This window comes from Capra hircus, chromosome 14, assembly GCF_001704415.2.
Source record: "Capra hircus breed San Clemente chromosome 14, ASM170441v1, whole genome shotgun sequence".
NCBI classification, from domain to species: Eukaryota; Metazoa; Chordata; class Mammalia; order Artiodactyla; family Bovidae; genus Capra; species Capra hircus.
The window spans coordinates 51,629,735-51,653,520 of record NC_030821.1 but is presented as its reverse complement, the minus strand read 5'-3'; the positions used below and the strand labels follow the sequence as shown (position 1 = coordinate 51,653,520).

The 23,786-nt window shown below is 42.0% G+C and overlaps 1 protein-coding gene and 3 non-coding genes across 8 annotated transcripts in view; all 4 read left to right on the top strand.

Moving 5' to 3' along the window:
- Nucleotides 7,513-7,606, top strand: TRNAY-GUA. Its single transcript has 2 exons — nt 7,513-7,549; nt 7,571-7,606. It is a non-coding gene; the product is annotated as a tRNA-Tyr (tRNA).
- Nucleotides 7,520-23,786, top strand: part of TRIM55 (tripartite motif containing 55) — a 58,540-nt gene continuing 42,273 nt past the window's right edge. For 4 of the 5 annotated variants that reach the window (XM_013969220.2, XM_013969216.2, XM_013969218.2 and 1 more), the window contains exons 1-2: nt 18,613-19,003; nt 19,524-19,696. In XM_013969220.2, the coding sequence (XP_013824674.1) occupies nt 18,836-19,003; nt 19,524-19,696 (341 nt within the window). In that variant the 5' untranslated portion in view covers nt 18,613-18,835. Of the gene's footprint in view, nt 7,689-18,612; nt 19,004-19,523; nt 19,697-23,786 lie in introns of those variants that run through there. The other variant, XM_005689025.3, reaches the window with a different exon arrangement.
- Nucleotides 8,090-8,178, top strand: TRNAY-GUA. The gene is given in 2 exon segments: nt 8,090-8,126; nt 8,143-8,178. It is a non-coding gene; the product is annotated as a tRNA-Tyr (tRNA).
- On the top strand, nt 8,312-8,384 carry TRNAA-AGC. The gene has a single exon. It is a non-coding gene; the product is annotated as a tRNA-Ala (tRNA).

The following is a 23,786-nucleotide window of genomic DNA, read 5'->3' as shown; positions in this document are numbered from 1 at the left end:
AGTCATATTAAAGTACAGTTTTGAAAGATTACAAATTATCACTTACTGAAAACGAACAAACCAGGAAGAAAGAAGTTCTCTGTGTACTTTTAGATGGGCATAAAAACAAAAACAGAACTTCAGCCCTGTGAAATGTTGTAAATGATCCCCAAAAAATCATTCTGGGCACAAAACAGCCCCAAACAATGTGTCTGACAAATTTAAGTTAAAATATTTTTTGTCCAACAGGCTTAGACTAGCCACACTAAGAAAAAGAAACACATGGGTAAAGGACAGAATTCTAAATTCTGTAATTTAAATTTAAAGGCATATCACTTATCCTATTTTCAGCCTTGACAGTGATCAGAAATACCGCCCATGTTGAACATCTATGCTCAGAGGTCATCTCTGCATTTACTTGATTCTTACATTCATCAGGTGGTAGAAGCCATATGCTCTTTCTAAAACAGTGAGCAGCAAGTGTGTATTTTTTCCAGATCTTCCCTAGTTCTTAATGTAAGGTTGGATTTTTCAAGATCTTATGTTTTTACATAATACTGCATGAAATGCCATTTCCTTTTTTCTTCGTTTCTTATTCTACCCCCACCCCAAATTACAGTTAATTAAAGTTAAATATACATTGTAAGTGAGAATTAGTGTTATAGCTCTGACAGTTCTGACATAATTAAAACTCTAACTCGTGTGTTACTGGAATTTTTTTAAAATCAGCATAATTAAGTACAAAGGGCCCCGGTTTGAAATTTAAGAACCTGGTTCTAACTAAGCACTCACAAACTAGCCCTGTGACCAAGTGAGATAAGAATGAGATGGCTAATCTCTCTATGACTCTGTTTTCTTATCTTCTCTGTTTACCTTCCAAATTGTTGCAAGATCAAGTAAAATAGTTGAAAGAACTCCAAAAAGTCAAGTATTTAACAAGTTTAAGATGGTTTTATATGAGTTTGTATATGTTGATACACAGAGACAAATGTGATGAGACTTCTGTATATAAACTCTCACCCAACAAGACCCATGAAAATACCCCATACTAATAGCCCAGTGACCAGCAGGTGCTCAGAACTGTCCTCAACACATGAGTAACTTTCCATTTGAAGGGAACAATGAGATGAACAGCCCCACTTCTAAGTACCTGGAGCCACTACTTTTCCTTCCTGAGGTCTCTAAGCAAAACAGCAGTCCTGCTGTTGAATAGTAACCTACAAGTCACAAAATTCACCTTCTCTTTCTCCCCTAGACCTCACTTTTCTTTCTCACAGAAAACTTTCTACTTCCACCCCCAGCTTTCCCACAGAACCAGTACAAGAGTGGTTTTGATGAAATAGGTCATGAATTAGAATCCCAATCAGATATGGAATTAAATTCCTGGAGGTATTCCGGCCAAGGTTTCCTACATAGGGCTAGTTTTAGTTACAGTGCTGCATGGCAAATGTAAGCACATGGACATCTGTGAGTGAGGGAATGAGTTCTACAGAATGCCCCTTAGCTACACAGGCACAAGGACCAACTCTCCATCTGAGGAGGGGCCACATAAGTGTCTTGTAGAGTTGCCATCTGGAATCTCCTGCTCTTATTATGAATCCACAAGCATCTTAGCAGAGAAGCATCAAGGAAAGAAGGGACATGCTGACTGTGATCCTCAACAATGATCCCAGTTCATGAAGGGTTAAATGAACTGCCCACTTCAGTGCTCACTACCTAATCCTGGCCTCCAGGCTATAAGATTAGGGGGTTTCATGAATCAACCATTTACTTTTTTGCTGTCTTACATTTGTTGTTGTTCAGTTGAAGAGTCGTGTCTGACTCTTGTGACCCCCATGGACTGTAGCCTGCCAAGCTTCTCTGTCCATGAAGAGAAGTGAAGTGAAGTGAAAGTCGCTCAGTCATGTCTGAGTCTTTGTGACCCCATGGATGTCATACAGTCCATGGAATTCTCCAGGTCAGAATACTGGAGGAGGTAGTCTTTCCCTTCTCCAGGGGATCTTCCCAACCCAGGGATTGCATTGCAGGCAGATTCTTTACCAGATGAACCACAAAGGAAGCCCCTCTGTCCATGGGATTTCTCTGTTTGACACTCAAACCTCTGATCCAATTTTAGAATTTATTATTATTATTTTTTAATTTCAGCAGCCTGCCACCCCTTACTTCTCATGAGTGAGAAGGCAAATGTCCACTTCCAGGGCAACAGTCCTCAAAGCAAAGAAAGACCTTTATTTGACAATCACGAGTCCTCCTCTCCAAAACTCCTCTTCTTCTGGTCTGAAGCCCTCCTGAGAACCTAATAGTCATCTTCATATTATTCTTGAGTAGTTCGAGACCACAAAGGGCCAGAAATTTAGATTAAGTCATGAAAAACCAGCTTCTGTAAAACAAAGTTATTTCCAAATTGTAGGTGGTTCACATTAGCAGTGATTTCAGAACTACACCTTAGGGTCAGCGTTAACATCTGTATTCTGCACCGTGCTAAAATATGAAGAGACTATTAAATACTTGTTGACTAACTGATCAATTCACATAACATAGACCAATTCTGAGAAAAGCCTTTCTCCAAAAGGAGACCTAAACATGCTCAGTGCCAGATGAAGGGGTAAGTGTGGTACAACTTTGGAATTTTCATGCTATTCCAGGGCTGTCCTCAAGCAAAACTGAATTCCTAAAATCAAATAAGAAGTTACCAGACAGTTGTTAACACATTCTGCTCATTTCTAGGCTGCCAACTGAACTTTCTAATAGCTGAAAAATCTATCAATTTTTCCCATGCCTGAAAGCCCCCAGGCACATCCTTATTCCCAGTCCAGGAAGATGAATCTTACCTATGAGGGTTTTTCTTCTTACTTCTGAGTAATCTGCTCTGGTACCCAAATTTCTTCATTCCTGAGACGCTGTCCAGATTGATGAATCTCAAGGTTTCGTCTACAATATACTTTCTTTTCTGGTGAAGAATTTTGGGGGAAATTTTTAGTACCAATATTCACTCTGGGAATGAGACTTCAATATTTTCTTAATTATCTTTAGAATGATCTATTTGGGCATGTATACACATTAAGTAGACAGGGAAACAGTGGAAACAGTGTCAGACTTTATTTTGGGGGGCTCTAAAATCACCACAGATGGTGACTGCAGCCATGAAATTAAAAGACGCTTACTCCTTGGAAGAAAAGTTATGACCAACCTAGATAGCATATTCAAAAGCAGGGACATTACTTTGCCGACTAAGATCCGTCTAGTCAAGGCTATGGTTTTTCCTGTGGTCATGTACGGATGTGAGAGTTGGACTGTGAAGAAGGCTGAATGCCAAAGAATTGATGCTTTTGAACTGTGGTGTTGGAGAAGACTCTTGAGAGTCCCTTGGACTGCAAGAAGATCCAACCAGTCCATTCTGAAGGAGATCAGCCCTGGAAGGAATGATGCTAAAGCTGAAACTCCAGTACTTTGGCCACCTCATGCAGAGAGTTAACTCATTGGAAAAGACTCTGATGCTGGGAGGGATTGGGGGCAGGAGGAGAAGGGGACAACTGAGGATGGGATGGCTGGATGGCATCATGGACTCGATGGACGTGCGTCTGAGTGAACTCCAGGAGATGGTGATGGACAGGGAGGCCTGGCATGCTGCAATTCATGGGGTCGCAAAGAGTTGGACACGACTGAGCAACTGAACTGAACTGAACTGAACTGAAACTGATATTTTCAGAATTATAATCACAAAAAAACACAATATTTTAAAGCTAACCCAGGTAGCTTTATAAAAGCAACAAATGAAAGCCATTAAGCAATGAAAATTACTGCCTGTGTATTAAGTGCTAGTTACCAGTCCTTTCCAACTCTTTGCAACCTCATGGATTGTGGCCCACCAGGCTCCTCTGTCCTTGAAGATCTCCAGGCAAGAATACTGGAGTGGGTTGCCATTCCCTTCTCCAGGGGATCTTCCCAACCCAGGGATCAAACCTGGGTCTCCTGCATTGCAGGCAGATTCTTTACCATCTGAGCCATCAGGGAAGCCCATATATTGATTAACTTAGTATTAATGGCTAATAATTTTCTATAAAATGCCTTCAAAGTATCTTTAATGTAGTTAGCAAGGAATTTATTTTCTAACTCGATATACAGCAAACTAGGAAATTTAATCTTTAGTTACCAAAATCTGAAAGGTACACATTATATGTCTTAATAGAAAATAAAAATGATTCACTTCCCTGCTTATCTCCTGCTTTTCTTAGTTTCATCACTTACTTCTTCTTAACCCATCCCATCCCCCAAACTAAATGATTTGAAAGGAGGTGGACTGTGTTGGCTTTTAGGACCACAGGTGTGTTTGAAGAGAGATGGTTCATTCTTTCATAAATTAAAATTACAAATTAACAATAACAACCAGTAGTCATTGTGCTCCCTGGTAGCTCAGTGGTAAAGAACCTGCCTGCTGATGCAGGAGACATGGCTTTCCCTATTATTCATTTATAACCCCCCAAATCAGTACTCACAGTGCTTTCGTGGTCACTTGCAGAGACACACAGAACAGCAAAAAATCCCAGCTGCCCAGGGTACATGTTCCCAGCAGAGAGTGACAAGATAGCATTCTTTTTGTTTCAGCCCTCTTACTGTAAACAAGTATCACTTTTTTTGGTGTGTGCTTTCTGTTTGAATCTCATTGTTTAAAATTCTTAAAAGCGCAGAGCTGTCTACTGTTTCTAAGCACAAGAGGTTATAGTGTGCCTTATAAAGAAAATGTGTATGTTAGATAAGCTTCTTCCAGGTATGAGTAATAGTGCTATTGGGCATGAGTTCAATGTTACTGCATCAAAAATATTCAGGTATCTTAACAGAAGCATAAATAAAACAAGGTTGTATATTAAATAAGGTGTCTTAACAGAAGCATGAATAAAACAAGGTTCTGTATCGATCACTGAATGATGAAAATGTTGTGAACAGAGGCTCACAGGAACTTAGCCCTGTATTTCCCCAGGAGCAATGGTTCAGTATTTACTAAATCAGTGTTTGTGGTGTCTTCATAGACCCTAACTACCATGAATAACAAGAATCAACTGTAGCTCCCCTGGAGTTGTCCAGAACAGTTCCCTTTCTGACCTTGGAAATAGCACCTCTATGGTTTCTCACAAACAACCTTCTTGGAGACAGTAAATATTTACAGGAAGCCATGGATGAGGACTCAGTAAACCCGAATTCAACTCTGCTCCCCGAGTCTGGAGGGTCATCCTGAGGAAATTATTTAACTTTTCTTTGTAGGGCCTTGTGATCTGTAGAGTGGTTTCCTTAATTAAAAAGGAAGAATGTGAAAGTACTTTCAAGCAGATATGTGCAAGGTATTTTTCCAAGTTGAACAAGGGCTTTTCAGATCTCAGGATACCTTGGCATGATTTTCATGGAGCACCACTGTTAACAAATTTTATAAACTTGATCATTGTGTTTGAGAGATAAGAAGAGCATTCCCTTTAGTAAATGGAACACTTTGTTACTCCCAGAATGTCCTGGTCATCATTTGTTCTTGCCTGACGTCAGAAACTGCCTTTCAACCTCCTTCCTCCCAGGGAGCAGTCCAGCATCCAGTCACTCTAACTCAAGTGTCCAACTGGTGACAAGTAGTGCCAAGGAAGGAGTCATGGCTGGTGACTCAGGACAGCTGAGATCTTATCTGCCATTGTTCAACTTTATTACTGAAGGTAAGTTATTTCACAGCTTTGGGCACCAGTTCCTTCATTTAAAAGTAATTTTCATTAAACACTGTCCTAGATGACAACTATGGGGAGGGGCTGATAGAGGATGAGATGGTTGAATGGCATCACCGACTCAATGGACATGAGTTTGAGCAAACTCCGGGAGATGGTGAAGGACAGGGAAGCCTGGGGTGCTGCAGTCCCTGGGGGATACAGAGTCAGATATGACTTAGGGACTGAACTGAGTTCATGGGACTGGCTGCCCCACACGTATTTGGATGTGGTCAAACACAACAATACCAAAGGGTACAGGAAAGCAAGCATGTTTCTCTTTCCTCACTATCTCTGTATCAGTTTGCTGGGGCTACCATAACAAAATATCACAGGCTGGCTGGCTTAAACAACAGTTTATTCTCTCAGAGTTGTGGTGGCGTGAAGATCAAAATCAAGAAGTCAGCAGGTCTGATCTCTTCAGAGGCCTCTCTTGGGCTTGCACATGCTTGCTTCTTGCCATTTGTTCACATGATTGTGTGTCTGGTATTTCTTTCTCTTCCTAAATCCTTATAAGGACATTCGTCATATTCGATAAGGGCCCACCCTAACACCACCATTTTAATTCTCTTTTTAAAGGGCCTATCTTCAAATAAAGCCACATTTTGAAAGCCAGAGGTTCAATATAAGAAGGGGAGACACAAATTAGCCCACAACACAGGTCATTAGTTTCTCAAAATCATCCCAGATTTCAGTTTCCCTTATATTTAGATGGCGAGTTCTTTATAAAGCTCTATGTACTTGCTTTGCTTTTTAGAAATTTCTAATTAGTTTTGGTTTTCTTAAAGTGACATGCCTTTATCGTATCTCTAAGTTCTTACTGTAAAATAATCCATTCCTTCATCAAAGATCATCTTCCTAGAACCCCCCTGACCTCTTTCGTTTTTCCTAATTTGCCTGATTGCTTTATTGACTTGCTGCATCACTGTCAACCTGGGATTTGTGGGCCTCTGATCTTTGAGCAGCTGCCTCTGTGCCTGAAACCTCTTGGGGAGACCCATGAGGAGAATGGTTCTGTTTCTGCAGGCTTCTAGATTGTGTATATTCTGCGATGTTTCTCCATCTTGGGACATGCATCCATTCAGACTCATTTGCTTTCCACAATCCCAGAAATTATTTAAAACCTGAGGTTTGCTCATTACACCTGCTTTGTTTGCCATGTGTGACTTTTTCTTCTTGCATATCTTTATTATCTTTCACTGGGACCCTCCAAAGGAGGGACATAATCATATGTACCCAATCTTATTGTATCCTCACATGACTGGAAGAGAGGCACGTCTCTGTGGCCTCTTTTATAAGGACATTAATTCTATTCATAAGGGCTCAGCCCTCACGACTTAATCACCTCCCATAAGCTCCACCTCCTAATACCATCAACTGGGCATTAGGTTTTCAGCATAGGAATCTGGGGCCACCCTGCACCACTGCCCCTCACATGGGGAGGGGCTCAGGGAACCTGAACGTTACATAATAGTGAAGCCACACCCGACAGTAACTACCCTAAGAAAAGGGAGTAAAGAAAAAGGGCAGCAGGCACGCGGGGGGTGAAGAGGAACGGGTATCTCAGTTCTAACACACGAGTTGGGAGTTTCTCCCCAAGTTAGGGGTCAGACGGCGTCCAGCGAAGCATAGCCAGCCGGGCTGGTCTTTGTGCGCATGCGTAAAACAAACCTCCGCCAACGACCGCCTTCTTGTCCGGCTCCCTCTATTGCGCATGCTCAGTGTGATCTTAGTCAAACGCGCTCTGGTTTTTCTGTATTGAATCTCAGCGGGCGGGGCCCACAGCTCGGCTGTCCCTTCGATAGCTCAGTTGGTAGAGCGGAGGACTGTAGTTGATATGCTAACCGACAGACATCCTTAGGTCGCTGGTTCGACTCCGGCTCGAAGGAGACAAATGTACTTTTGTCGAGCCTCCTATCATCCTTTCCACGCAAGGATTTCTCTGATAATCCATTACGTTCCAGAAAACAGGTGAGAGCTCTTTCGCGGTAGCTTTGGTCTGTGGCAGCTTCCTGGGTGTGAAATCTTTTGCGAATCCCGGAATCGGGGACATGAAGTCCAAGTTCCCAGAGGGGCAGAGTCAACTCTTCGCGGGGCGGCTGCCGGGTCAAGGTTTTCTGCTCGTTTCTAAAGCGTCTGTGGCGTTTCCGAACCTCTGAGTCACAAAACAGCCACGCCGCGTCCCCGGGGCCAGCCCCCCAACCTTGTCTTCAGAGCTCAGGCGAGGTCGGCGATACGAGTGCTCGTGGCGGCGGCCGTGAGGAGGTGGGAGAGCGGCAAGGGGGATCCTGTGCCCAGGAAACTAAAGTACACGAAGCGTAGAAACCCGAGTCAAAGTTACCAGGATAAGTTGAGAGAGCGTTCTTCCGCTCCCTTCGATAGCTCAGCTGGTAGAGCGGAGGACTGTAGACGAATGTCGCCAGCCATCCTTAGGTCGCTGGTTCGATTCCGGCTCGAAGGAGAGGGTCTTAATTTTGTTGCTTTGGCCTTAAACTATGAAGAAAGGTCAAGAATGTGGTCAAGAATATTTATCTTCTCTTGTAAAAGCTCTGATCTCTCTCTAGAGGAAGAGATAACCAGCCGTGGCCAGCGGTGGGGGATTAGCTCAAATGGTAGAGCGCTCGCTTAGCATGCGAGAGGTAGCGGGATCGATGCCCGCATCCTCCAGTTTTTCTCTTGGTCTCCGGGTGGTAGTTTTTCTTTAGATTCTCACTCGAGCCTAAGTAGAGCTGAAAGTTAGCCGTAGGGCAAGTGAGAAGTTAGGCGAGCTCTTGAGTTTACCGCTACTAAAACATCCCAGGCAAGGGCTAACGGGTGCTTGCAGGGGTAAATTTAAAATTTTAGAAGTTTTAGACCCATTTACTTTGTGTAGTTCACTAAATAGGTTCGTTTTCTTTCCAAAATTGGCGACAGTGCAGTCACGTCTGCCGGCACTCCCTGTCTTTTGTGATTGATGGCTGCTCTTAAAGGGACCCATATGAGCCTAATCGTTAGGGGGAACCGACAGAGAAACAAACAAAAAAACCAAAACAACAACAACAAAAAAACAAAACCCAGAGCTTGGAAAAGGACGCTGGCTACTTTAAACTTATGTTGAGCCTGGGAGGTGAGGACTGTTCTTGTCCATCTCAACTGCATATAGTGGGATGCCTGGCTCTTAGCAGATCCAAGACAGATAAGATAAGCAAGGGGTACCTGAGGACAGATAAGGAAGTGGGAAAGTCCCTGGACCCAGAGGCTTCTTGTTTGAGGATTCTAACGTCATTTCCCACCTGGTAAGTAAGTTTGGAGAATTAACTAGAGACCACCACCAGGAAGGACTCAATTGGGCTGCCCTCAAGTGTAGCCTGTTTGGTTAAACAAAGAGGTGACAAAAACAAACACAGATACACACAGTCACTGAAAGATCCAGAAATTTAGCAGAACACACACAAAGCCTTTCCTGGTAATAAAATCTTTTCATCATAATTCCTATACGATAGCCATGAAAAAGTTGCACAAACCATACTGCTGGTTGTCAACACAAAATATAAACCTTCTGGACAAAGGCAGAAATACCTTTTGTGAGGGTTAACAATTAAGAAATGAAAATACTTTTATTTATGTCCATTTTAGGATTCTAGACAACCTGTATATTTTTTGTTATCAATGATTACAACCTGCCATTTTTTATTGGCATAGCTTTCATTTTCTAGGGCAGCCTCCATTTTTAATTATTTTCAATAAAGTCTCTTAGTTGGATATATAATGATTTACTTAAACTCTATCATTATTTTTGTGGAAACAAATTTACAAAGTAGGAAAGAGAATCCTTTTATCAGATAATATGTCCCAATTTCTGGTTGGGATTATAGGGGTTCTAGCTGGCTGACTAGAGGAGCTGGCAGTGAAACTGTAAATAACTACAAGAGCAAGAAATGGGTAATAAGTAAAGAAATAGGAAGGAAAGCACCCCAAAGCCAGGTGGAGAACACACATTTGGGGCAAGTGAGCTGGGTGAGAACTCAAAGTCTTAGGATCAGCAAATCAGGTGTAGGATGGAATTCATATAAAAAGTCTGAAAGTGTAAGCTGAGAGGCACTACTGCTGAGTGATTAATCACGTGGGCTGTGAAACCTGACAGACTTTCTTGTCTTTGTCAGTCCCTCGCTGGGTGACCTTGGGCAAGTTGCTAGACAGACATCCTGGTGCTTTCATTTCCTCATTGGTAAAACAGGGATAATAATAATGGAACCTACTCTTAATTAAGATATAACATATAAAGTCCTTACTGCAGTGCCTGGCACATAGTAATCACACAATGAACATGCACTGTTATCAGTGTATGCTATCTGCACACCATAAAGGGAAGGACTGGAGGGGATATTCTAAAGGTTTCTATGTGTGTTTATATAAATATATATGGAACTGAAGGAAAGAAATGCTTGATCTCTGGTGCAGGAAAAGTAAAACAATTCTAAAAATACAATATTATGGTTAAATGAGTTATGACCATGTAATAGTATAGCCTTTGAAATTATATTTATTAAGAACATCTATTGACTTTCAGTTTAGTTGCTCAGTCATGTCCAACTCTTTGTGACCCCATGGACTGCAGCATGCCAGGCTTCCCTGTCCATCCCCAACTCCTGGAGCTTACTCAAACTCATGTCCATTGAGTCGGTGATGCCATCCAACCATCTCATCCTCTGTTGTCCCCTTCTCCTCCTGCCTTCAAACTTTCCCAGCATCAGGATCTTTTCCAGTGAGTCAGTTCTTCACATCAGGAGGCCAAAGTATTGGAGCTTTAGCTCCAGCATCAGTTCTTCCAATGAATATTCAGGACTGATTTCCCTTAGGACTGACAGCTTGATCTCCTTGTAGTCCAAGGGACTCTCAAGAGTCTTCTCCAACACCACAGTTCAAAAGCATCAGTTCTTCGGCACTCAGCTTTCTTTACAGTCCAACTCTCACATCCATACATGACTACTGGAAAGACCATAGCTTTGACTAGATGAACCTTTGTTGGCAAAGTAATGTCTCTGCTTTTTAATATGCTGTCTAGGTTTGTCATAGCTTTTCTTCCAAGGAGCAAGCATCTTTTAATTTTATGGCTTAGGAATTGACTTAGGAAATGTTAATAATTGAATGTTAAGTGAATAAAGAATGTACAGAGCAATATAAACAAATAAATTATCTGCAGAGAACACTGAAAAATGCACTACAACATTAATATTAGTGATCTTTGACTAGTAGGATTACTATGACTTTTTCTTCCTTAAAATTTAAAAATATTTTCTAAGTTCTATACTAAATATTCATTATTTTAATTGAAAATATGATGAATTAAAAAAATAACAGCTAGCATTTTCTGAGCACTTCCTACAAGCCAAGCACAGTTCTAACTACTTCACATGTGTCAACTCATTTACTTCTCTCATAAAGAAAACAACAGGCCCAGATGCCTTTAGCAGTGATTCTACCAAGCATTTAAGGAAGAAATACTAATTATACACAGACTTCCAGAAAACTGAAGAAGAGGGAGTGTTTGTCTAACTTATTCCATAAAGCCAGCATTATCTATCCCAAAACCAGGCAAAGATATTACAAGAAAACTACAGACCAATATCCTACATGAATATAGATGCAAATTTTTTCAACATTTTAGCCAATTAAATCCAACAATATATAAAACGGAAAATACATCATAACCAAGTGGGTTTTTTCCAAGAATACAAGACTAGTTCAACATTCAAAATTCAATGTAGTTCATCATAATACTAAAGAAGAAAACTACACGGTCATTTCAGTAGATGTAGGAAAAACATTTGACAAAATTCAACATCCAGTCCTGATTTTTCAGACTGTCAGCAAACTTGGAAGGGAGGGAGAAGGGAACTTCTCCAACCTGGTAAAGGGCATCAGTAAAAGACACATTTAAAATAACACTTAGTAATATGAATGCTTTCCTTTTAAGATCAGGAAAAAAACAAGAAAATCTATTCTGAGGTATCTGCTGCTGCTGCTAAGTTGCTTTAGTCGTGTCCGACTCTGTGCGACCCCAAAGATGGCAGCCCACCAGGCTCCGCTGTCCCTGGGATTCTCCAGGCAAGAACACTGGAGTGGGTTGCCATTTCCTTCTCCAGTGCGTGAAAGTGAAGTCGCTCAGTCGTGTCCGACCCTTAGGGACCCCATGGACTGCAGCCTACCAGGCTCCTCTATCCATGGGATTTTCCTGGCAAGAGTACTGGAGTGGGGTGCCATTCTCTGAGGTATCTAGCCAGTGCAATATAGCAAGAAAAATGAAATAAAACCCTCCAGATTGGAAGGGAAGAAGTAAAACTATGTCTATTCACAGATAATTATTTAAAATACTAATTATAAGTAGAAATGATCATAGTTTATATGGTTTGGGGTTAAATAAAATATATTAATAAAATTAATTTCATTGGTTTGTGTTTTTTAATGTGGCTACTAAAATTTAAAATCATATAAATGGTTCATATTTATCACTCAAATCTTTCTTTTTTTCTTCTTCGGCCACACGGCATGTGGGATCTTGGTTACCCAATCAGGGATTGAACCCATATCCGCTGTGAAAGTCTTGGAGTCTTAACCACTGGACCACCAGTGAAGTGCCATTTAAATCTTATTTCTACTGGACAGTTAGGTCAGAAATGTAGTTAGGAGCCAAATCATATCAGGCCTTAGGGATCACAGTGAGGATTAATGTCTTTATCCTAGAGGTAATATGACCATAATGGGATTTATATAGAGAATGACACATGAGAAACAAACTGCAGAAGGCAAGAGTGAATTCAGAGAAATCAGCTGGCAGGCTAGGGTACAGGGGAGGTAAGACTAGACTGTGCGCACTGAGAGCGGAGCCAGCTGATCTTGATCTTGATCTTGGAGCCAAGGTAAGGTTTTCAGACATGGCCACTGGGAAGGCCTTAGGCTAAAGTATTTATTACTTGTTGGGACTGTCACTATTTATTTCTGGGAGGTGAAGTATGCCAAGAAATGTTCAGAGGAAAGTACAATATGTTAGTTTTCTAACATCTCCTCAGAGATATTTATGATGAAGTAAAATCATAAACAACAGATTTGGAAAAGGAGTAATTATCAAGAAGAAAAAAAAGCTTTCAGCCAAAAGTTTGCAAACTGTCAATGAAAGAAATGCCATAGTGTTAACTTCTGTTAAGTACTTTTCAAGTGAGTTAATTTTTTTTAATTTTAGATTTTATAAAATATTTCTTTTCATTAAAAAATTTAAAATGACATATCCAAGCTGCCTATTGCCAGAAAAACAGCTAAATTGAAAAGGTTGACAATATAGACAGAAGGAAAATGTTAAGTATTTTTTAGATGTCATGAGTTGAGTCCTTAGTGTAAGAAGAGAGAGAGAGAGAGGGATGGATGGATAGATAGATGGATGAATGGATAGATCAATACTGCAGGGAAGAATTAACAATCTTAGTTTTTTGGTTTGCAAAATATTAAGCATTGGCCTTTGTTCTGGCATGGGATTAAAGCGATTTTCAGGAGACTTAGCTGGTGCTGTACTTGGACCTGAAAGTCTCAGTCCACTCATGACCTAGTGTTCCAATCTAATGAAACTTTTCTTTAGCAATCCCCTACTCTCTGCCTCCATATCTACCCTGTTTGGTGTTTCTCTCCCCATTTTAATGATTTAGTCAGCCACCAGCTTTCTCATTTCCAGTGAGTAAAAGAAGGAAAAATTCTTCTTCCTTTACCTTAGCGGAGGAGCTGGGAACAAGATCAGCCATTTAGTTGCTCTTGTTTTCTTTTCCACCGAGGCTGCTTTGCTTCCAACTACATCTGTTTTTTACTTCCCTGTAGCTCCACCTTCCATCTGTTTTGTTTGATGAATGACTAGTTCCTTGAGCTAAGCCTAGATCATTTTCAAGTACCTGAACTTGCAATCATCTATGTTAAAGAGACAAAAAGAACACATGAAATGAAGGAACTGAATTCATTTCGTGAATGAATGAAATGAAAGAACACATGAAAGGGTAAATAAAATGCTGAAGGCATTCTGGAATCCTCGGGAAGGGTAGCATTCCTGATACTGAATCTGTGGTAACTAACACTTCCTATTCCCAGAGTGCTCTGTCTTATTTTGCAAGTTGGAATCAAGAGTTGATGTTGCAGTGAAGAGTGGGGTACATGTGTCTTTTTGCATTATGATTTCCTCAGGGTATATGCCCAGTAGTGGGATTGCTGGCTCATATGGTAGTTCTATTTTTAGTTTTTTAAGGAACCTCCATACTGTTTTTCATAGAGGCTGTATCAACTAACATTCCCACCAAGGACATGTGGACACTGATGCAGAAGGGGAGGGTGGGACAAATTGGGAGATTAAGATTGACATATATACACTACCATGTGTAAAACAGATAGCTAGAGAGAACCTGTTACAGAGCACAGGGAGCTCAGCTCAGTGCTCTGTGATGACCTACAGAGGTAGGCAGTGGGAAGGAGTCCCAGGAGGGAGGGGATATATGTATACACAGAGCTGACTCACTTCGTTGTATAGCAGAAAGTAATACAACATTGTAAAGCTATTATATCCCAATAAAAAAAATGCAAAAACAAAAAGAGTTGATGTTGTTTTTCTAACTATTCTTGATTTAGAGGAATTTCATATCACCCTAACCAGAAAGTACAAAATCCACCAAAAAAGGGAGACTCGGTTCCTGCCAGAGAAGTCTTCATATACGTTTCAATTTTCCCCAGAGATTTTAGCATCTCATGTTCTAGGGCTGGTGTCCAGCCCCATGTGATTATTTGAACATAAGTTTAAACTAACATGGGTTATTTGGACATGGGTTTGATCCCTGGTTTGGGAACTAAGATCCCACATGCCCTGGGGGCGCTAAGCCCATGAGCCACAACTACTGAAGCCCATGCCCTAGCGCTCATGCTCTCCAACAAGAGAAGCCCATGCGCTACAACTAGAGGGTAGCCTCTGCAACTAGAGAATGCCCACATGCAGCAATGAAGAGCCTGTGCGCCACAAAGACCCACTGCAGTCAAAAATACATACGTTTTACAAAAAGAGAGAGATTAAAAATTCTCTGCAACCCCATGGACTGCAGTGCACCAGGTTTCCCTGTCCTTCACCATTTCCCAGAGTTTGCTCAAACTCATGTCCATTGAGTCAGTGATACCATCCAACCATCTCATCCTCCATCGTCCCCTTTTCCTCCTGCCTTCAGTCTTCCCCAGCATCAGAGTCTTTTCCAATGAGTCAGCTCTTTGCATCAGGTGGCCAAAGTTTTGGAGAAATTGGTATCCTGCAAATACTTTATTTGTTGGGATGGTGTAGCACTAAGAGATTTTTGAACCTTATGTTCTCCCTTCCTAAGATGAAGAACACTGAGATCTGCATTTGACTGGATTCTGAAGTCTGAGTTCATCTGGCCTGGTAGCTAGCAGTCAAGAGTCTTCCCTTTCAGTCATCACCCCTCAGTGCTAAGTCCACTGCTGGGTGTAAACTCAGGTTTTTAGGGACTCATGTTGCTTCCTTTGATTTATTTGGGGGATTGGGAAATTTCTGGAGGAGCTGAGAGCCCATAGTGGTTCTGCTTCAGCTTCTCAATGTGTCTAACCCTTGCCGCAGTGTGGCAGGACTCAAGAATCGGGGGATATTGGTGCTTCAAACTATGGCAACTTCCTGTGTCATTACCCCTGACTGGTTTGAACCCCCTATGCTAGTGTCTGTAGGGGGGTGGTGGAATGGGGTAGGGGTAGGAGGGAGGGGGAAGCCATGCACCACCTCTCTACAGTCCAGGATACCATCAGGAGACTAAGCTGGTTCTCACTTCTCTGTGGAGGCCCGGGCCCACTCTAAATCCCAGAGTCCTGAAGCTGACTTCAGTTCTGATTCAGTTCCAGAATTTTCCCCATCTCCCAGACTCTGAATAATATGGGAGGATACTGAAACCTTCCGGCTCCTCCCTAGAGCAGAGTGTCCCACCTGCTGCTTACATGCCCACACCATGCATGGCTGGTCTCTAAGTGGGAAGGAACCACGCATGGAGAAAAGACGATGAGGAGGGGAATGCAGTTCTTATCCATCAACTTAGCTCTTCTTCCTGCAGGCCTCTTGCTAGTTTTTCCTCTGTAGCTTCCAGGGGCCGTTCTAAGACGAAAGGCAGACAGCAAGAAGGTGGAGAGTGAAAGCAGAGAGTGGAGCTCAACTCTCCATCAGAGAATGCAACTGGGGATTCTCAAAGTCCATGCAGTTTCAGAGTGTTGTTTCCTACACACAGTGCTAAGTTAGGTTATGAAAAAGATAAGAGAACTGAAATCCAGCCAGGGTGAGATCACTTTCCCAGGATCACCAGGCCAGGTGGAGGTGGGCGCTGGCTCTCCTGACTCACTGCCTCTTTCCGAATCCTCATGGTGGTTCTGGCTCCAGCATCTGAGTCACCCCCGTGGATTCTACTCTTGCAGCCACCAAAGTCCATTTCCTCTTCCTTCCCCACTGCAGTCCATTGACTGGTGCCGGTATCATGACCTCTCACCTAGGCTACTGGCAACAATGTTCTGTCTGGTCTTTAGCAGGGTCACCTTCATGCTGACCCGGCTGCATGAGATACTCCAGCTGCTACTGTGAGATGAACCTAACCAAGGCATAGCTCTCTTGGGGAACAGTCCCTGTGAGACACTCTCAACGACTTCCTGCCTAATTTATTAAGTGTTGAAAACTCTCAACACTGAGAATAGCTCTCAACACTCTGAATAGCTCAGTATTCATGGGCTGCCAGTGCGCCGGCAGCATGTTTGCACTCCAGCCCGAAGCATCGTGCAGGCTCTGAGCAGTCCCGGCTCCCCTGGCTGTGCCTTTGCTTGGAAGCCCCACCTACACCCCATAGTGACACACCCACTGGTGTCCAGGTGCCTCAGTGGATCCACTCCACCCATGAAACCCTCCTGACTCCCCTGAAATTCTGTACTTCTTTGTCACATTTTGTTTTGCACTGTGGTTCTGTATATATTCATCTTATCTCTACTAACTGTTAAACTGAGCTCCTTGAAGACAATGACTGGTATCTTGTTTGTCTTTTAAGACATGATAAACACTCAACGAATATTTTTCAAAAGAATGGATTCCCCTTAAAGGGATAGGCTTGGCTAGAGTGTATATTGTTAAAGTGCTTTTCCTAGAGTTGCAAGGACTTTTACAGTATAAACTTCATTTTTCTTAGAAAACAGCTCTTATATTATGCTCAGACCACCACAGCCCATGTAATAATAAACACAGTTAACTGCCTAGGCTAGGTGAACTGAATTAGCTCAGTAAAAAAATGTCACCAATCTCCTTCTTCACTATAGTTGCTAAATAGATACTGAAAGGAGTAACAAAATTCTCCAAAGATCCCTGAAGTGTTTATGAATCCATATAACTTATTACTAGCTAATAGAGCTTATTAGATTCTCAATAAGCTTTTGGTGCACACAGCACTAAGGGCACATATAACCAGTCACAACAACCTACTCCTTACTGGTAATTAAGTGCACAATGGGGCTATGTTAACAAATGTATTCATTGTATGCGATTTTTAAAATCAAGCAGAAATAAAGCAGCAAATTCATTACATAAAAAATAGACATGTATTTCTTATTTCATTTTTGATCTGATTTTAAATATTTAAATAAAACTTATAGGAGAAACTGTTGTTTAACAAAATCCTGGCAAATATCAGAACTGATATTGATGAGTTAAGAGCAAACCAAGAATGATCAGAAATGACCAGGGAAACTATCATTTTTAAAAAATCAACTTGGTAAATAAGACCAGTGCAAAAAGGTGTAGGTATTCCAGACCAGACAAAACCCAGGTATGGAAGCAGGACTCTATCTTCACTTGCATTGAAAATGGTGCTGGTATCTGTCCCCCTTTATATGGAAAATAAAATGAAATAATGGGTCTGCTACCCCATGTGCCACTTACTACCTCATTACTGGTTCTGGGAGCAAACTAAATTTACATTTTTAAAGACTGTCAAAGTTTCTTTGTGTTTTTGGGCATGTGTACGAGTGATGGGGTATGGGATTAAAGAGGAATAGGAAAAAGGGAGAGAAAGGAGCATACTAGATGTTTTTGTATTTTGGGTTTCTCTAAAGATTTTTTTTTTTTTTTTTGGATGGGGACCATTTTTAAAGTCTTTATTGAATTTTTTACTATATTGTTTCCGTTTTTTGTTTTGGTTTGCTGTCTATGAGGCATGTAGGATCTTAGCTCCCTGACCAAGGATCGAACCCATACCCCCTGCACTGGAAGTTGAAGTCTTAACCACTAGCTGCCAGGGAAGTCCCAAGAGCTTTATTATACAACTAAAAAAAAAAAAAACCTGAATCATCAACTGGTGTTTAGATCTGTTAGAATTTTGTGAATAGTTATATGGTGAAAAGATTTGAAGTCAGTTTTTAAGTTGGAACTTTTCCCATTTCACAACCCTCACAAAAATGAAATATTTACCACTAAGCAAGTCTTTTTAGTTGCTTACCCTTGTGAAGCCAGGATAATGATATAGAAGACCTGTGCTGTTTGTTTTCATTGAAGACAGTGTGATCATGCTACTTTTGGTGACTTGCTTCCTAAATTCTCAAGGCAGAAAGGGCATTGGTTTCACAGTGAGACTCCTGGACTACATTGTCCCCGGTCCTGGAAGCCCATCACCAAGCCCTTCCTGAGCGCTCACAGAGGGCACGGCTCAGTGACTCGGCACCAACATTTGCATTTGTTGTTGACAACTGTCGGCTTCACCTCTTCTTATAACCCCGTCTAAATGGGGTTTGTAACCCTCCCTCCCACCCACTCCCTTCACTCCCTGGGGAGGGAATGCTGGCCCCTGTTCTCTGTCACCTGTCAGAATCCATCCTGCTGTCACTGGCTTATATGGACAAGTCAGTCTGCTATCACGTGACCCTCGGCTGCTAAAAACAGCTGAGAGCCCCTGTGAACCTGGGTCTGAGACAATGTCCTCCGCCGAAAGAAACGCAAAGGACACTTGATCACCCAATCCTTGGAATTATTTCCAGGTATCACTTGCAGAAGCCGTTCGGAGCAGCCTTTCCCTGGCAGAGCACACAGGGACGGCCAGGAGATGAGCGCATCTTTGAATTACAAGTCTTTTTCCAAAGAGCAGCAGACCATGGATAACTTGGAGAAGCAGCTCATTTGTCCCATTTGCTTAGAGATGTTCACCAAGCCTGTGGTCATCCTCCCCTGCCAGCACAACCTGTGTAGGAAATGTGCCAGTGACATTTTCCAGGTAGGTTTGTTGGGAATGCTGACGGTAGAAAAGGTTTCCCTCTTCTCCAAACCCAGTGCTTCACTTTGAGGTGAATTTCTTTAGAAAGCTTTATAAGGTTGCATTTGCTTTAAAAAAAAAAAAAGTTTTTAAAGTGATTTGCTTTGTGCTTTGCTGTCAGCCTTCTGCTCTCAAATCTAATTTTATTTCAATACTAAGAATCATATTTTTTTTAAAAAATGGAATCTGTTTCAAAATCTTGGGCAGTAAATGAATTACTGCCTAAGACATTAATGCTGGAGTTTCTAGCTGGAACTTTTGGCTATGAAAATGCTGGGTGGAAAAGCACCTTATGCTGAAAACGGTCCATCACACTGGACCACGTTGGCCCACGTTTTTAGACCACTTGCTCATAAGGCCCTGTGGGGTGATCTTGAGCAAGAGAGTTGATATTGTTTGTAGTGACAGAGAGGGAGAGAAAACCTCAGGAAAGCTACCTATGGCACTACTCAATCTCTCTTTTCTTGCTTGGCAAGAACAGGCCTCTAACCCATACCTGCCCACAAGAGGAGGTACCACTGTGGCCTCCGGGGGCCGGTTCCGCTGCCCATCCTGTAGACACGAAGTGGTTTTGGACAGACATGGGATCTATGGGCTTCAGAGGAACCTGCTGGTAGAAAACATCATTGACATCTACAAGCAGGAGTCCACCAGGTACGGTTCATCCATGTGTCGGACACGCTCGATGTTTGTCTTTATTGTTTGTTTTAGTGGGTCACTCTACTGAATGCTTATTCGCCAATCATGAGCTAATTGTTTTATGGGGAAATGTTTTTCCAAGTCAGTCTTTCCCAGGGGGAGTGAGAGTTCCTCTTGGGAGGAGAGGAGGAAACTAATGCCAGTGCCTTTGTATCAAGTTAAGACTGAAGTAACTCATTAACACTAATCTAGTTCAGACAGTATTATTGAAAGAGGCATAATACTGCCCCCACCCCCAGCCTTGTACTGTGTGTTAGCTGCTCAGTCATGTCCGAGTTTTTGTGACGGCATGGACTGTAGCCCACCAGGCTCCTCTGTCCATGGCATTCTCCAGGCAAGAATACTGGAATGGGTTGCCATTCCCTTCTCCAGGGGATCTTCCTGATCCAGGGATCGAACCCAGGTCTCTTGCATTGTAGGTAGATTCTTTACCATCTGAGCCACCAGGGAAGTACACCTTGTACTACCATCCCTGGTAGATGTTTCTGCATGTCACAGGTCCTTTACAGCTACAGAGTCTACACAGCCAAAAAACTAAAGTACAAAACCGTACAGAAAATGAAATAGAAATGGCATCTTCCAAAATCAGCCCGTTATTAGTTCAGACAGTCTCATTTTAAATTACCTAGAGGATAATAATAAAAACAAAACCTTCTAACAGAGTTAGTCATGGTAATGACTCTAGGAAGTAGCAAAGCAAGGCAGACTTCCGGGCTTTAGCAACTTAAGAGTTTAGAGACATGGGAGGAAAAAAAGAAAATGGAGCTCAGGTTATGTTTCCCTATTCTCTAGGTTGTTCTTACTGTATACTCTTGGCATGTACCTGCTTATTGACATGCAGCATCTACATCAGTCATTTTTTATTTTTTTGAAAAGGGCATTTTTATTCATCGAATCACACCAGCTATAGAATTCCTTTCCTAGAGACAACACTGCGGGAGTCCATTCCTAGAAGGCCTGATGTGAAGGGCCCTTTTTCAACTGTACACAAGTTAGTCTGGTCCACAACGCTTGATAGCGATACTGGGACCATCTAGAAATGACCTCACTGTGCTTCCTAGTAGGAGACACAGATTCATGGAACATCTGCCGGGCTCGAAGAGCCTGGGGCTCTTAGAAGGAAAGCTGTTCCATAAATAGAACATATAATTATTATAATCGCTATGGCTATTCATTTCTGCTTAAGATTCAAAACTAAATTAGATAGTGCCATGATATAGATGGCACTGGGAAGAGTTGCTGATGACAGACTGAGTCAGCAATTTCCCTGGCTTCCAAAATCTCTTGAGAAGGAAAGCACCACTGTTCTAATTAAGATCTGATCTCCTTTTATTTCATTACTTTAAGATACATATATCTATCTACTTTTTTTTTAAGAGACAATGTACCTGTCTCTTAAAAAAGGTTCACTGTCTCTTAAAAAAGTTAATCAGCCAATTAATAACCAACTGATTATTATGGCTGTTTATATAACATCTGATTCAGTGTCCGAGACAGTGCCTTGCACAGAATAGTTGCTCCCGAAGTGCCAGGTGACCAGGCGACACCATAGATCTTCCTACACATTCTACTTATTGCAGTAGTTTTCTGCTTTGCTATTTGCCACACTGAGAGCTTGAATGATGTGAAATGATAACCGTAACTGTTACGTAATCCAGAGAAGAGGATGTTAGCATTTGTAGCATGAGTAAAACAAGACACAGGCTGGTTTTAACTCTAAAGTCAGTGAAGCGCATCTGCCAAAAAATAATGTACAGGTGAGCAAATTGTATAAAAACAATGAACCAAATTTCCAACATCAAAGGTCAGAGCTGAGTAGACTAGTAGTGTTTTTGTGATTATCAAATTCTTCTTCTGTTACTGCTTCTTGAACCTCAGACTTGCTTTTGGGGAATTTTTAATTGGTAGCAGAACCACCAATTGTGCTCAGGGCTTGGGCACATGTTTGGATATAAACACAGTTGTTTCCTGAGGGCTGGCAGCTTTATCAGCCCAGAACCCTAAGCCTCAGGGTACAAGAGGAGACTCTGAAATCACTTGGATATACACAGTGAGATAAACCCTGGCCCACGTTGGGGTGAAGGCAGAAACGGCAGGTGCTGGTCAACTCTGACCTCCCACAGAATGGCTAGAAATTGTAGATCTTGACAAAGCCCGGCCTTCTTTTTTGGGGATGGAAGGCCCTCTGTGAAATGCAGCATGTGGGATCTTAGTTCCCTGACCAGGGATTGAACTCATGCCCCCTGCAATGAAGCATGGAGTCTTCAATGCTGGACCACCAGGGAATTCCCAACTTGGCTTTCTTATCGAGCCTTCTACCAGGAGCTAAACTAGCCACAGTTCGGGGGTGGAGGTGGGGTGATACGAGAAGGAACTAATTTCACCAATATTAATAATGAACATGATGAAAGTGAAAGTGTTAGTTTCTCAGTTTTGTCTGGATCTTTGCAACCCCATGGACTGTAGCCTGCCAGGCTCCTCTGTCCATGGGATTTCCCAGGCAAGAATACTGGAGTGGGTTGCCATTCCCTTTTCTGGGGGATCTTCTCAACCCAGGGATCAAACCAGGTCTCCTGCATTGGAGGCAGATTCTTTACCATCTGAGCCACCAGAGAAACCAATGAATATGATAATTAACTTTAAAATACAGTAAGCCAAACTAATATGTGTTGAATATGTATCAGCCACTGTTCAGGGTGCTATACACATGAATCATGTATAATTCTTTAATTTTTACAGTCTTGTGAGGTTGTGATTATTATTGTTGTTGTTCAGTGGCTCAGTCCTGTCCAACTCTTTGTGACCCCATGGACTGCTGCACACCAGGCTTCCCTGTCCTTCACCATCTCCCAGAGCTTGCTCAAACTCATGTCCATTGAGTCAGTGATGCCATCCAACCATCTCATCCTCTGTTGTCCCCTTCTGCCCCTGCTTTCCATCTTTCCCACCATCAGGGTCTTTTCTAATGAGTCGGCTCTTCACATCAGGCGGCTGAAATATTGGAGCTTCAGTGGAGCATCAGTCCTTCCGATGAATATTCAGGACTGATTTCCTTTAGGATTGACTGGTTGGATCTCCTTGCTATCCAAGAGACTCTCAAGAGTCTTCTCCAGCACCACAGTTCAAAAGCATCCATGCTTCAGCACTCAGCATTCTTTATGGTCCAACTCTCATATCCATACATGACTACTACAAAAATCATAGCTTTGGCTATACAGACCTTTGATGGCAAAATCATGTCTCTGCTTTTTAATATGCTGTCTAGGTTGGTTATAGCTTTTCTTCCAAGGAGCAAGCGTCTTTTAATTTCATGGCTGTAGTCATTACCATCTGTAGTGATTTTGGAGCCCAAGAAAATAAAGTCTCTCACTGTTTCTACTGTTTGCCCATCATTTGCCATGAAGTGATGGGACCAGATGCCATGATCTTAGTTTTTTGAATGTTGAGTTTTAAGCCAACTTTTCACTCTCCTCTTTCACTTTCATCAAGAGGCTCTTTAGTTCTTCTTCACTTTCTGCCATAAGGGTGGTGTCATCTGCATATCTGAAGTTATTGATATTTCTCCCGGCAATTTTGATTCCAGCTTGTGCTTCTTCAAGCCCAGCATTTCTCATAGTGTACTCTGAATATAAGTGAAATAAGCAGGGTGACAATATACAGCCTTGATGTACTCCTTTCTCAATTTTGAACCAGTCCATTTTTCCATGTCTGGTTCTAATTGTTGCTTCTTGATCTGCATACAGGTTTCACAGATGGCAGGTAAGGTGGTCTTGTGTTTCCATCTCTTGAAGAGGTTTCCGCAGTTTGTTGTGATCCACATAGTGAAAGGCTTTAGCACAGTCAATAAAGCAGAAGTAGATAATTTTCTGGAATTCTCTTGCTTTTTTTTGATGATCCGACAAATGCTGGCAATTTGATCTATCATTCCTCTGCCTCTTCTATATCCAGCTTGAATATCTGGGAGTTCACGGTTCTTGTACTGTTGAAGCCTAGCTTGGAGAATTTTGAGCATTACTTTGCTAGTATGTGAATTGAGTGCAATTGT